Source organism: Amphibalanus amphitrite, unplaced genomic scaffold (genome assembly GCF_019059575.1).
Source record: "Amphibalanus amphitrite isolate SeventyFive unplaced genomic scaffold, NRLGWU_Aamphi_draft 000322F_arrow, whole genome shotgun sequence".
Taxonomy (NCBI): domain Eukaryota; kingdom Metazoa; phylum Arthropoda; class Thecostraca; order Balanomorpha; family Balanidae; genus Amphibalanus; species Amphibalanus amphitrite.
The window spans coordinates 329,147-343,037 of NW_024881817.1; the positions used below are offsets into that span (position 1 = coordinate 329,147).

Consider the following 13,891-nt stretch of genomic DNA (forward strand, 5'->3'; position numbering starts at 1 on the left):
TTTCATTTACCCACGAATAACTGAAAGAGCTTTTCATACATCTAACCTACATTCATTTATTTTGTCAATACGTAGGTTGACATTAATTTTCATTTTTACTTTTTAATTATGGTAAAAGTGTTTAACGTTTTTGGTAATGGGCTAATTGAAAGAATATACATTATTTATTATCTCGACACAAGCGCAATACAAACTGTGACCTTACCAAAATGCCGGAATATCATAAAACTTAGTCATTCAATGAGTACACAGTCTTGGGCTTGGATCTTGGAAAGTTACTGCAGGAACAAGGACTGAGCGACATGCGTTGCTGCTGCGTTTCAATAATAGTTTGCGTCCATATTTGCGTATTTTGCATAACCACAGTCTACGCTCCACACTCTACAGACATGCTCGTGAAATCACAATGACATGACACACCGCTGTTCAAGGCGGGTGATGCAGTCAGTCCGTGAGACACTGCACAGTCCAGCGATCGGAGAGCGGCCCAGAGAGAGGAGTTTTCTGGGGCCTTCCGTCGCCTGTGGCCGGACGTTTGTGAACTGGGCTTTATTTGGGTCGCAACTGTAACCTTGTCAGAGTTGTCCGACATTGGACGGTTATATTCTCAAACTGGCCGTTTTCCCGCAAGTGCGGCCGGAGTCTGATCCTGAATAGTATATTTGTTGCTGCGTCCTCGTCATTTAAAAGAACATCGTTTAGCTTTAATGAAACACAGAAAGGTAATTGCAAAGCTTAAGAATCATTTAAAAAGTGAAATAGGTAGGTACTGTACTCGACAGGAACATTACTCTTGCTGGGTAGTAAGGCTTGCATACGGGAGAAAATTCACGTGCAGGCGACAATAACTACACATTGAGATGACCTAAGCAGGTGACATGACACCGTTATCCCTCCGGGTATGTTTCCGTCCCTAGATCTCAGTAGGAGCCGTGATCCAGTTAGTCTCGCCGCGCCGGCTGACTGCCAGCTTAGAATTCCCCCGCTAGATGGCAGTATGCGTTAGCGCCTTGAAGCTAGGCTGTACCGCAGCGCATCGAACTGGCTGTAGGAAGCGTAATAGCACTGGAGAGGTGTGCTAGTGTCTAACAAATGGCGACGTAACACAGTTGGCTCGGTCATTGCCACTCTCCATTCTGTAAGTCATTCGCCATTCTTTATTTTGCCATAACCAATCACGGTGATTTTGTAATGACACATCAGACGTTGGTGATTTATCCTACCTTCGTAGTTGATCCACCGCCTTTCTCTGCGTCTGTCATCTGTAATATAGCGTTCAACTCTGGGTAGTTAGTTTATTTTCCTTACCTTCATAGTTGATTCTCTCTGCCTTTATCTACTTTGGTTATTTGTGTTAGGGCAGCTTTGAAGCGCATGTATTTATTTCTCCACCTTTGTAGCTGGTTTTGCCGTCCCTGTCTACGTCTGCCATTCAGTGTGCAAGGGCGTTAAGCTCCCTTGTGTACGTATTTCCCCTAACTTCGTAGTTGCTTCTGCCGTCCTTGTCTGCGTCTGCCAATCACTACGAGGACGTTCAGCTTTGTAGTGTATTTCCTGTGGTGTATTTTCCCTACCTTCGTAGTTGATTCCGCCGTCCTTGTCGGCGTCCGCCCACTGAGAAAACAGTGTCCCGATTTTCGGGCTCAGAGACCAGTTTTCGGGCTAATGTACCATATTCAAAACAGACAGCACATTTCGAGAATACTTTCTGAGCTAGCGCCACATGGGCTCATACGATCCCTTAAATCCGTATCATTGATCGCAGAAACAGAGCTCAGTCAGTACCCATTATCGGTGTCAAGCTCTAAAACTAGTCTCACTATGATACCAGTTTTCAGCCTGATCCCCATTTTCGAGCTCACCTGATTCCAGTTTGAGGGCTCAAATTGTGTGGTGAAGCCAATATTAGGGCTCACGTCATCGCTTTTCGGGGCTTTGGTAAAAGCTGGATTGCGTCAGCTGGCTGGCCAGCTGGCGACGCACGAAAGGTATTTAATTTTAGATATACCTAAGCGCGGTAGTAGGATGGACATAAATATTTCAAATGGCTTTAAATGAAAAATTGATTGGTAATTATTCATTCTTTTATATCTAGCATTGATATGTAAGAAGCTCTGCTAGCGCCACCATACGGCGCCAGCTGGCAAAAAATCCAGTTAATACCAGAGCCCGCTTTTCGTCCGATGCAGCCCCTCCTCCCCCCTCCCCCGTGTCCAGCAGCTGCGAATAAGACGAAGCCGCGGACAAACTTTTTTTTTTGCTCGGCCAGCCTAGCGCCAGTCTCGAGCGGTGGGACAGTTAACCGGCAATTTTGGCCGGGATGCCAAAAGTTACGTTAAACCGGTTTATGTTAACCCGGGAGCAAATAACAACGTGGGAGCCTATCTTAGGTGTGGCAAAGCTAACGGATTACTTACTTGTTGCCGAGGTGCCCAAAGAAGGTACTGGAACCGAAAACACAACATTGGTTCATGTATTTATTAACATTCATACACACAGTCATACTTGTGCAAGGTGTCAGTGTTCGGTTGTGGGGTGTAATAGCCAGGGAAAAAGTTCTATGAACTGAAAAACCCGGCGCCTATGACTTCGCAACATGGTTGTGTATTCAACATGAACTGCAAGGAGTGCAGACGACATTGCCTGTGCTAACTTAACGTCTCACGGGCAGCGCCGCGCTCTGACACCTTGGTCCCAGAAGCGGCGGCGTTTCTGACCGCAAATCGCCGGAGAGCCGGTCGACGCCGTTGAGGGGACTGAGCAGGCCGCTGCCAGCTCCACCTTCACGTCCGCGCGGCGCAGCTCGGTGTGCGGCGGCGGCTCATCGCGCGGGCCGCACCCGTCCGTCCGCTGCACGAGCCGCTTTTCGATCCGACAGCGCAACACCGGCACGCCATTGTGCTGGCTGAGCGGCGGCAGCGGCACGTAGGCAACAAAACAGTAGAAATCGATGGGCCTGGATCGGCGTTGCCAGCAACGCCGGCAGCGGCGCGGCGGGAGGCGCCAGTGCCGCCGTCGGGGACGTGTGCCCTTCGCTGCGCTCATTCGAGTTGGCCGGCCGGCCGCGCGGCGTAGTCCTTTTGACACGGTGCGAGAAGAGCCGGATGAAGGTGGACTTTTTATTGGCGTTGCTGGTGCTCACGCCGCCGGCGTCCAGTTTGGGCGGCAAGTCCGAGTACCAGGAGTCGGACAAGTCCCGCGCGAACGCCGCCAGCCGGTCGTCGTCACTGCTGGCGGCGGCCCGCCGACGGCGCTGCCTCAGAATCGGACGAGTCGGTGGTACTGAGCACCTCGCGGGACGGGTAGCTGGGAGTGGGCCGGCCGCGGCCCCTGCCAGGCCGCGCCACCTTCACCGGCGCAGCCGCCTTCAAACTGCCCTTGCTGGGCGGCGGGTTGGTCGGCGGAGGCGGCAGCGGTGCCTCGACGTCAGTCCGAGTCGCTGTCACTGGGCGGCCGCCGCGGAGACGGCTTCTGTTTGACCCGCAGCCGGCCTGGGCCGGCTCGGCGCCCTCGGCCGGCGGCGCGCGCCGTTTCGAGCGTTTCACCTTTTCACTGTTACTCTCGCCTGGTCCTCAGCGTCGAGCGGCTCGGCGCTGTTCGGTTTCATGTGGCCCATGCTGCTGGGAAACTCGGGTGGGGACAGCTTTCTGACTGGAGTGCCGTCGAAGATGGAGGAGACGGGGGTGCTCGCAGAGTCCTTGCCCAATGCCCATGATAGAGCCGAGGCTCCACTGGACGCCCAGCTTAATCGGGCTATCGCCGCCCTCCTTCTATGGTGGATTCTTCGGCCCCCTACAGCCACTAGGGCCATCATATACTCCCAGATGGCGGCACCTAGGGGATGAGGGGGGGGGGGTGTCTGGGCCACTTGTCCACCTCGTGGCGTCGCCAGCGACGCCTGCGAGTCGGAGCAAATGATTATGGGGTCTTCCTCGAAGGACGGGTGCTTCAGGAGATGTTGCTTTGCCGTTTTGGGCGCCACCATCTCAGATCGGTAAATGGAGCAAATCCTCCCCGCCGCCTCCCGCAGTACCAATGTTGTACTGTCTGGGTGCTCGGTGAGGACCCCAGCGCCGCCTTCCTATTACTCCCCCGGTCGCAGACCCGTCGACCCAGGCCCACGTCGCACGCTGGGGGAGCGCTCCCAGTCACGCCTCCGCAGCACTCCTCCTCGCTGTCGCGGACGCCCCGATCGGCAGCAGGTCCAGGTGGACCGTGACGCCGTCTGTTGGCGTCTACGGGGGCAGTCTCGTGGATAAGCGCGCCTCGGCGGGCAGCGCCACTCCAGTGGTCCCACACCGCTCCCCCGCGCTCTCTCCAGCCGGTCACTGACTTCAGTCACGGTTGGGGGGGGGGCTTCCGCCACGACGCGGCGGGTCCTCCGACGGGAGGGAGAGCGCCTTCGCCAGTAGGCGCGATGCCAGCGCATCCCTCCTCATCTCTCCATCGGCACGACGCCCGCCTCGGCCCTCACGGCGAGTCTTGGAGCATGGAAATCGGGCAGCCAGTGATGACTCATGCCACCATCAGCATCTCCGCCTCCAGGACGCCAAGATGTGTGGCCGCAGCCGCAGGCAGCCACGCCGACCCCGCTGCCCGCATGCCCAAGTAGTCTCGAATCGCTGACACCTCTCCTGAAACAAGAGTGGTGTCGTAAACTTAAACCCCTTGCTGGAGCCCGCCAGCCGCGACAACACCGCCACACCAATTTTTGTGACCCCGGAACTTCCGTCCCGAGCCTTATTTCACGGCACGATGCTACAGTGCGCTACACGTATTGTGGTATTCAGCTTCCATGGAAACATCAACTAATTTGGACGCTCAAACATGGGAGTCAGGAGTGGTTAAGGCCCAGAGCGTTCTGTCTGGTTTATAAAACCTTGGCCAGCAGATGTAAACGTGCTTTTTGTATAAGTGGCTTAATTTTGACGCAAAAGGGCACTAACCTTCGGCGCAAATAATGCAGAAATTTCAGCGCAAATTGCAAAATAGCTTGCGCCGAACTTCGGCGCATGACGGCTTCACGGGCGTCCGGCGTACCATATGGATGTTTTCCAGTTTGGGCTGCAGGTTTTAGCTCTAGGTTTTAGACTGTAGGTTTTGGGTTGGGTTGGGCTGGGCTGGGCTGGGCTGGGCTGGGCTGGGCTGGGTTGGGCTGGGCTGGGCTGGTTGGGGTGGTTGGGTTGGGTTGGATTAGGTTAGGTAAGTTTAGGTTAGTTTAGTTTAGGATAGATATGAATACCTATTTTTTGTAAGTTGAATTATTTTTTTCATTTCGTAGCATCATATGCCTTCCATCTTTGAACTGCCATATTCAAGCACCAGAATAAGTATGGACTTGAACCTTTTCCAGTCTGGATGCCTGTATGGAAGTTGTGCAAAATCATGCAGTTGAAGGTATTGTAACCACAAATAAGAGCTCATGACTCAAGTCTCAACTTGTCCATAATTGGTTATCTTGATGTATACTTGTAGACCCTTCCTCTTACTTGGCACACAGGCATGGTGTCACAGTGTTCTAAAATTGGATTTCAATTGGGTGTCCCAATAAAAAAAATCTGAAGACAAAATGAGATAGATTTAGTCTTTCCGCAAAACTGCATAATGCCATTTTTACCTCAGATTTTGTCAGAACCTTCACAGGATCTGAAATGAAATGATGTAGAGTAGATGCATCAACTGTCAAGTCATGCGTAACCTGGCAGCTGGCTGTTGAATCAAACTTTTGACATATTTTTTTTAGCAAAGATGAAATAAAGCCACTTGTCATATTTTTAGGATGAAAACATTTTCCCCATCATGTGTGGTTATTCACCTAAAATTCTGAAACATGGAACACTCTCATACCAGCATTCCATCATGTCAACCAGCATTCCGCAGCATGTTAGCAGAAGCAGCAGCATGTTATAAGTATATGAAAGATCCAAATAGGTTGTAGGTTGGTAGGTATTGGTACTAAGTTTAACTTAATAGGTTAGTAGGCAAGGTTAGGATTAATTTTAGTTGAGCATCAAGATAACCATTAGGAACAAGTAACAAAATCCTTACCTACCCTTGAAAGCATTGCTTCAATCACATCATCACGAAGAACCAGACAAAATTTTTGCACATTCTTACACTATTTGACATCCTGAATCCAGATATGATGCTTTCATGTGGCGCAAATACAAGAAAAACGAATAATCAAACCCGTGCGTATTCGTATCAACGGCGCCACAATTGTAGATCAGACCTTTTCTGAACAAATGCCACCACAATTTTAATTGATAAGGCATGAGCATCAACATCTTGATTTTTTCTAAAAGATAGTGATAACTGATAACTAATAACTTACCATTCATTTTGAAATCACGGCGGTAGGTACACCAACACATGGCACTGAAAACAGCAAAAGACGGAATGGCGGAATGTCGTATGGAGCCCTAAAACGCAGCTCGAATTGAGCCCGAAAAGGAAGACGAACTGATGCCGCTTTCGGGGCTAATGTACTTTGAGCCCGAAAAGGGCGCCTAACTGATCCCGATTTTAAAATCATACAGATTTGAGCCCTGTTTTGGCACTCATATGAGCCCTTATTCAAAAATGTTCTCAAAGTGTTTTCTGAGTGTAGGTATGAGGGCGTTCAGCTCTGTAGTATGCTGTAGTGTATTCCCTGTAGGGTATTCCCCGTACCTTCGTAGTTGATTCTGCCGTCCTTGTCTGCGTCCGCCATCTGTATGAGGGCGTTCAGCTCCGCCTCTGTCATTCGCTCCTCGATGAGGTCCATGGCTCTCCTCAACTCGTCCTGGTGGCACGGGAAGAGTGGAGGGAGGGAGAGGGAGGGGCGGAAAGCTGATCGGCAGAGAAAAGATGCAGTATCTCCCAACAGCAAAAAGTGATTCGGACTCCCGATGATCAAACGTTTCGCCTAAAAGGCTACTATGTGATATTTGGCATAGAGGTTCAGGATAAATTTCAGGCTACAGTTATTGTAATTTAATACCTAAAGATGAAAGTCATTCGCTGTTAAGTTGTAGCTGGTGACGTAAAGCTCACCAGTGTGATGTAGCCGTTGCCGTCATTGTCAAACAGTCGAAATGTCACGTGATCTTTTCCCACTCACCAGCGTGATGTAGCCGTTGCCGTCCCTGTCAAACAGTCGAAATGCCGAGAACAGGTCGCTGGTCACGTGATCTGGCGCCTTGTCGGCGGAGAGACTCTGCATTTTCAGGAACCAGGAGATGAACTGACCCTCGCTGATGAGTCCTCCGTCTGCCGACACAGAGCGCGGGCCCGGGTGGGGAAGGGTTGGCGGTGATTGCGGTAGTGTGGCGGTGTTCATATTGTGCCACAGCGTGCGAGAATGTGTTTGATGCGGTTATCAATTCAACTTTTGCTAGATGTAAACGATGCAATGTAAAGTAGGGTAACTGTGGGGAAAACGCACCCCTGGGTTAAAGGCCTCCCCTAAAAAAAATCGTATTTCTTATCGACGGATAGGTGTTTTATCCTGTCTTTCAGAACAGTCAGCTGCTTGTTTACGTAGGTCTCTATTTCCGGTTCTGCGTCTTGAGGAGCAGCGTGGGTAGGTGCTGATGTTGGTTTTGGGTGTTGTTTTTGTTGTTTTTACAGAAGATTCCTAAGATTTTGATGCCCTCTTTATATCACAAAACTTGCTATTGTGCACATCACTAAAAACTGCGTTTTATTGCCATTCCGTTGAATTTATTATGCTGCGGCGTTAGTGGCGCGTTTTTTGTCAATATTTTGTTGACCGGAAATGGAGTGGATGGGGAAAGACGCCTACTCGATGCATGGGGCAAGACGCCCCCAGTTTTCTGAAAGGGGGGCGTTTTGCACGGTGGTGAGAGTGCAGGGTAGCGCCCTGTAGGTGGGTGCCGAAAAGGCCTCTCCCTGTCCTTTTTTGCTGATATATCCTAAAGGACTGCAGATATCGTCACCAAACTTTCAGGACTCCTCCGGGCATCCATTTTACACATTGCAACACAATTTTATTCCAAAGGCTATGATAGGTTGACCACAAATGACGTCAGAATGACGTCAAGTTCTGCCATGTTTATCATTTTCTGTTGATGGATGGGGTGGGGGCGCTTTGCACATGGGTGTGGGCGTATTACCCAGGGTATGGGGCAAAACGCCCTTTTGTAAGGGTATGCGAAAACCTTTTTGGGGGGTTAAATACCACACGCAGGTGTCTTTTCTTGGTCTCAAAGCGTAGTAAAAAGAATGAGCTACATGATGGTGCCCAAAGGTTTGAGTAATCTGTGTTGGGTTGAGTGTCAGAAGGTTTCGCGCTTAATGGGGGCGTTTTTGACCTATTCACCCTAAGTACGAGTATATCATCTTGCACTTGCATGATGCCATGTCACCATTGTTTCGACATGATGCAGTATGCAAACTTGCAGTGAAATGGTTCATAGAATATATTTCTAAGACATTTATTCTTGACACCTCTAGTTTGGAGGAAACCGCTGAAGTGTTTTTTAAAAGTAGTTCAAGCGCACTGAACCGCACCCACTCGCCGTGGTCGGTTGGGAGTTGGGACCAGTGACGTACCGTTTTCACCTGCTGACGTCATCAGCTCTCCGATGAGCGAGTCGTCCACCTGGATGTCCAGCTTATCGAGCAGCATGCGCTTCAGCTCCTCGGCCGTGATGCTGCCGTCCTTGTTGCGATCCGTCAGACGGAACACCATCTTCAGCTCTGACCGGACGGCGCACAGCGGGTCACGACGGACAGAGGTCACGGCGCACAGCGGGTCACAACGGGACAGATATCACGGCGCACAGCGGGTCAGTCGGAACACCATCTTCAGCTCTGGCCGGACGGTGGACAGCGGGTCACGACGGGACAGGGATCACGGCGCACAGCGGGTCAGACGGAACACCATCTTCAGCTCTGGCCGGACGGCGCACAGCGGGTCACGGTGGGACAGGAGAGGGGAGGGGGGTCACGGTGTACAGCGGGTCACGGTGGGACAGGAAAGGGGAGGGGGGTCACGGTGTACAGCGGGTCACGGTGGGACAGGAGAGGGGAGGGGGGTCACGGTGTACAGCGGGTCACGGTGGGACAGGAAAGGGGAGGGGGGTCACGGTGTACAGCGGGTCACGGTGGGACAGGAAAGGGGAGGGGGGTCACGGTGTACAGCGGGTCACGGTGGGACAGGAAAGGGGAGGGGGGTCACGGTGTACAGCGGGTCACGGTGGGACAGGAAAGGGGAGGGGGGTCACGGTGTACAGCGGGTCACGGTGGGACAGGAAAGGGGAGGGGGGTCACGGTGTACAGCGGGTCACGGTGGGACAGGAAAGGGGAGGGGGGTCACGGTGTACAGCGGGTCACGGTGGGACAGGAAAGGGGAGGGGGGTCACGGTGTACAGCGGGTCACGGTGGGACAGGAAAGGGGAGGGGGGTCACGGTGTACAGCGGGTCACGGTGGGACAGGAAAGGGGAGGGGGGGTCACGGTGTACAGCGGGTCACGGTGGGACAGGAAAGGGGAGGGGGGTCACGGTGTACAGCGGGTCACGGTGGGACAGGAGAGGGGAGGGGGGTCACGGTGTACAGCGGGTCACGGTGGGACAGGAAAGGGGAGGGGGGTCACGGTGTACAGCGGGTCACGGTGGGACAGGAAAGGGGAGGGGGGTCACGGTGTACAGCGGGTCACGGTGGGACAGGAAAGGGGAGGGGGGTCACGGTGTACAGCGGGTCACGGTGGGACAGGAAAGGGGAGGGGGGTCACGGTGTACAGCGGGTCACGGTGGGACAGGAAAGGGGAGGGGGGTCACGGTGTACAGCGGGTCACGGTGGGACAGGAGAGGGGAGGGGGGTCACGGTGTACAGCGGGTCACGGTGGGACAGGAAAGGGGAGGGGGGTCACGGTGTACAGCGGGTCACGGTGGGACAGGAAAGGGGAGGGGGGTCACGGTGTACAGCGGGTCACGGTGGGACAGGAAAGGGGAGGGGGGTCACGGTGTACAGCGGGTCACGGTGGGACAGGAAAGGGGAGGGGGGTCACGGTGTACAGCGGGTCACGGTGGGACAGGAAAGGGGAGGGGGGTCACGGTGTACAGCGGGTCACGGTGGGACAGGAAAGGGGAGGGGGGTCACGGTGTACAGCGGGTCACGGTGGGACAGATATCACGGCGCACAGCGGGTCACGACGGGACGGAGGGAGGGGACGGGGGGCACGGCGGGACAGGGAACACGGCGGAACAGGGGAGGGGGGGGGGGCACGGCGTAATAGGGGTCACGGTGGGACAGAGGGTTACAGCGGGACAGGGGCCACGGCAGAACAGGGATAACGACTCACGGCGGAACCGGGGGGAGGGGGATGATGTCGAACCGAAGGGAGTGGCGGCCGATCTCGGTTACAATTTAGGTACTAATAGTTCGAAAGCCACTAATGATTGTTATTGTAGCTTGAATAAATGTTAAATATCAACGACGGAAATAGCGCTGAATGTCTGACCACTTTGTATCTACATAACTGGTCAGGATAGTTGTGTGCAATGTGCAATAGTAGTTTAGGACTGTAAACTATGGGAATGAATACGGTTGGTAATAGTAGACATACTGGAAACTTGCTTTTCGTCCCTTTTTTCCATTTGTTTTCTAAAACGTAGAAACTATAATTAAAATGAGGAACGAAAACAGAACAATTGAAGTAACGACGATATCATGCAAATGAGCAGAAAAAATGCTACTTTTCGCACATTCTGACATACCAACAAATCGAGATGGTGTACTGTAAGGACAAAACACTGGGCATAAACAGCACTACGCCAGCCATATGGGACGTTGAAAGCGCAGCGGACACATTGGGCGGGCAATCGGAATAAAAGCAAAGAAACAAGCGAACACAAATCTTCAGTAATCAGTAATGCATGTTTTATCGCAGAATGCTAGAAAGCACATGATTAAATTGCTGCCTCGCCTAACTTTTTTTAGTCTACTAGCATTTACTAGAAATGATATCGTTCCTAGACTCTACGCTATAAACAGACACATGCAGTTACCTTTCAGCTCATTGTCCGACATTATATTGCTTCCTTCCTGAAATGATACCAGGTGACATGAATAAACGTGCCTCAGGCTCTAATAGGCCTAATAGCATTTGAGCAAAATGATGTAAATTGTATATAATCATGATGTAAAACTTTGATGTTATCCTCGACCTCGATATCATTTTAATAAATAGAGATGTAAAATATTTTATTTTTTATTACGTGTTCAACCTCCAATTGCAAAGGCTGCATAACTCTTATCAAATAAAGTCAAAAAATGGTATATTAGGTACTCGTAAAAATATGGTGTGGTGTGTGTTTCATGACCTGGAGTGCATGCAAAGGCGACTGCAGCCTCTTGTAATGTATGCACTTTGAGTGGAAGAAAATGTCCTGACGAGGAGCATACATATGTGTCAAAAATTGCTTGGAATAGTTCATGCAGTCTTTGGGGTAAAGGGCCATTGCCATAGGTATTTTTCTGTGCCCGATTGGCCCGAGTAGGCAGTGATTGAAAAACAACAAGCGGCGTGACATGACATTACATCACTAGTGAGCTAGCGATAAATGATGCGCTTTTAAGCTCGACGAGACGGGCAGTAGGTAAATCTATGTTTTGAAGAAGGTATGCCTACAAAGAAAGACATCGGATATTATTTGCTACGAAGCGTATTCTGGAATAAAGTCATTTATATTTAAAGCAAAAAAGAGTTAATGCATCAAAGTGAAATGCACCAGCTATCAAAACATGTCACTTCAACCGATCTCTTTCCGCTTCAGCATTTCGAAAACATCGGCATTCAATCATAAGGCTGAGCGGAGTTGTGTTGCGCTCTCTCTCTCTCTCTCTCTCTCTCTCTCTCTCTCTCTCCTCTCTCTCTCTCTCTCTCTCTCTCTCTCTCTCTCTCTCTCACTACTGACAGCAGTGGCAGCTCCCTCAGTTTGGTGAGTGTCCCAGTGTATCCGTGTCTGCTAGCGGGGGACCGCGAGAGGTCGTTACCCGAACTGATTCTCCGGAATGGTCCGAATAGGTCAGTGGAGAGCGACACAACGAACAGCGCGGTTCAAAGGACTCGAGAGACAACAGTACAACAGGTGCTCTCAGAGGACCACGGGTAGCGGTGAGGTTTTATCTGATATTCAGGAGCGACTGCTATAAGGGACGTCCCGGGTATTATACACAGAGGACGGACCGGGCGCTTCGAAGGACTCCGCGGTGTATCGGGGGACGGTCTGATTGTTTCTGAAAACGTTCCGGGTGTTTCAGAGGACAGTCCAGGTGTTTTAGATAATAACCTGGGTGGTTATTAACTAATGATAACCTGGGTTGTTAGGTTTCGGAGGATGGTTTGGGTGTTTTAGAGGACAGGCTGGGTGTTTTAGAGGACAGGCTGGATGTTTTGGAGGACTGTCATATCACTCCTGTGTTTCCGAAGGCACGGTCCGATGTGTTTCAGGCGGGGGCCGGCCCGGGGCGGCCTTGGCTCTGACAAACGCTGCATTAGGCCCATCGATTGTGGGGCTCCGCCTGGCTGGCCAGAACGGCCCGGGGCGACGGACGAAAAGTAGCATTGTGCTAGCGGTAGAGCGAGGGTGCGGTAATCTTGGCAGCAAAGTTGTTACATTCATTAGCATTTTGTCCAATATGGTTTGGGATATGACATTCCGAATTTGAAGTTTCTCGATTGCTCATAGCAAGCGGCGATGAGATGGATGTCGCGAAAGACCGAATAATTGACACATCGCAATTCAATAAATAAAATTACAAAACTATTTCATCGGACCCTCTCGGTCCGTTCCGTGGGGGTGAGGGTGGGGGGGGGGGGGAGGGTCCTGTTGACATGCTGTTTATGGTCGGCCCGCACGAGACTCGACCTTCCTGACGAAAAACACCAGTCTGCTGCTGGCTGAGCCGTGCCAGTCGCCAGCATCGATTCCACCCACTCAACAGCAGCCTCCTATGTTTTTGACAAACAACGAGCTGGAGCGGAAAATGTGAAAACAGCAACCGCTATATGCGTAGTTTTATTCTGAATTGAAGGCAAGTAGCTCAAAATATTCCCGACTCTTACATCTCAGTGAGGCATGCTATAACCGATGATTCAGGTGAAATATCTATAGAAAATATCAGAAATGGTACCTATCATTTCGAGATATTGTGTAGAGAGCCACGCTAATCATACTTATCACTGGTGATATATAGTAAGACAAGCTGTAACTGCATATAAACAATACGGTTTTAACGAATGCCTACTGTTGAAAATGATTTGTATGCAAATACCGTATATCGCACCGATTTGTATGGCGAGAAAACAAAACCATTTAATTTCGAACGCAAGAAAATATAGTATTTATCACAGTTGCTCGACACAGGCTTTGTTCTAAGCACAGGTTCTTTCGTAAAATTTTCAACAGCTCTGGTATGTTTTTCCATAGAAAAAAAAAACAATTCTAACGAGCATTGGTTTTTGTTATGGAACAAAAGCGTTCCTTTATTTATAGGTACTGATAACATTACTTTTATGCGACTGCTATTCATCAGGTAATGTTGCCTGTTGCCATCTATTAAAAAACTATATATGTAATTGGTGTGCTTTTACGATACCAATTCATTTTCTGAAGGGTTTTATCGGTTGTAGTCGTTCCATCTTAAGAACAAATATTTGATTAGTGGGATAATAAGACTATCGATCGAAATGCCCTATCGAACGTTTTCAGGGGTGGACAAATGTGCTGAGTTGGGGTAGCACGGGCGCAGCAAATCCGCCGCCGCCCTAGCGGTGACCTTGACCTCCGCCGTCTGTTGCGGCTCTAAAGCCAAGCCGGCGTGGAATTGGGAAAGCTCGTGCTACCCGAACTCGGCACAATTATCCACCCCTGAACGTTTTGC

At 50.8% G+C, this 13,891-nt stretch overlaps 1 protein-coding gene across 2 annotated transcripts in view; it reads right to left on the reverse strand.

Annotated features, from left to right (window-relative positions):
* Positions 1–13,891, reverse strand: part of LOC122388426 (calcium-binding protein E63-1-like) — a 69,696-nt gene that overhangs the window by 15,026 nt on the left and 40,779 nt on the right. The window contains exons 3-6 of one of the 2 annotated variants that reach the window (XM_043379496.1): positions 11,014–11,050; positions 8,557–8,703; positions 7,103–7,251; positions 6,673–6,784 (exon numbers count right to left, since the gene is read on the reverse strand). In XM_043379496.1, the coding sequence (XP_043235431.1) occupies positions 6,673–6,784; positions 7,103–7,251; positions 8,557–8,703; positions 11,014–11,050 (445 nt within the window). The remainder of the gene's footprint in view (positions 1–6,672; positions 6,785–7,102; positions 7,252–8,556; positions 8,704–11,013; positions 11,051–13,891) is intronic. The other variant, XM_043379497.1, reaches the window with a different exon arrangement.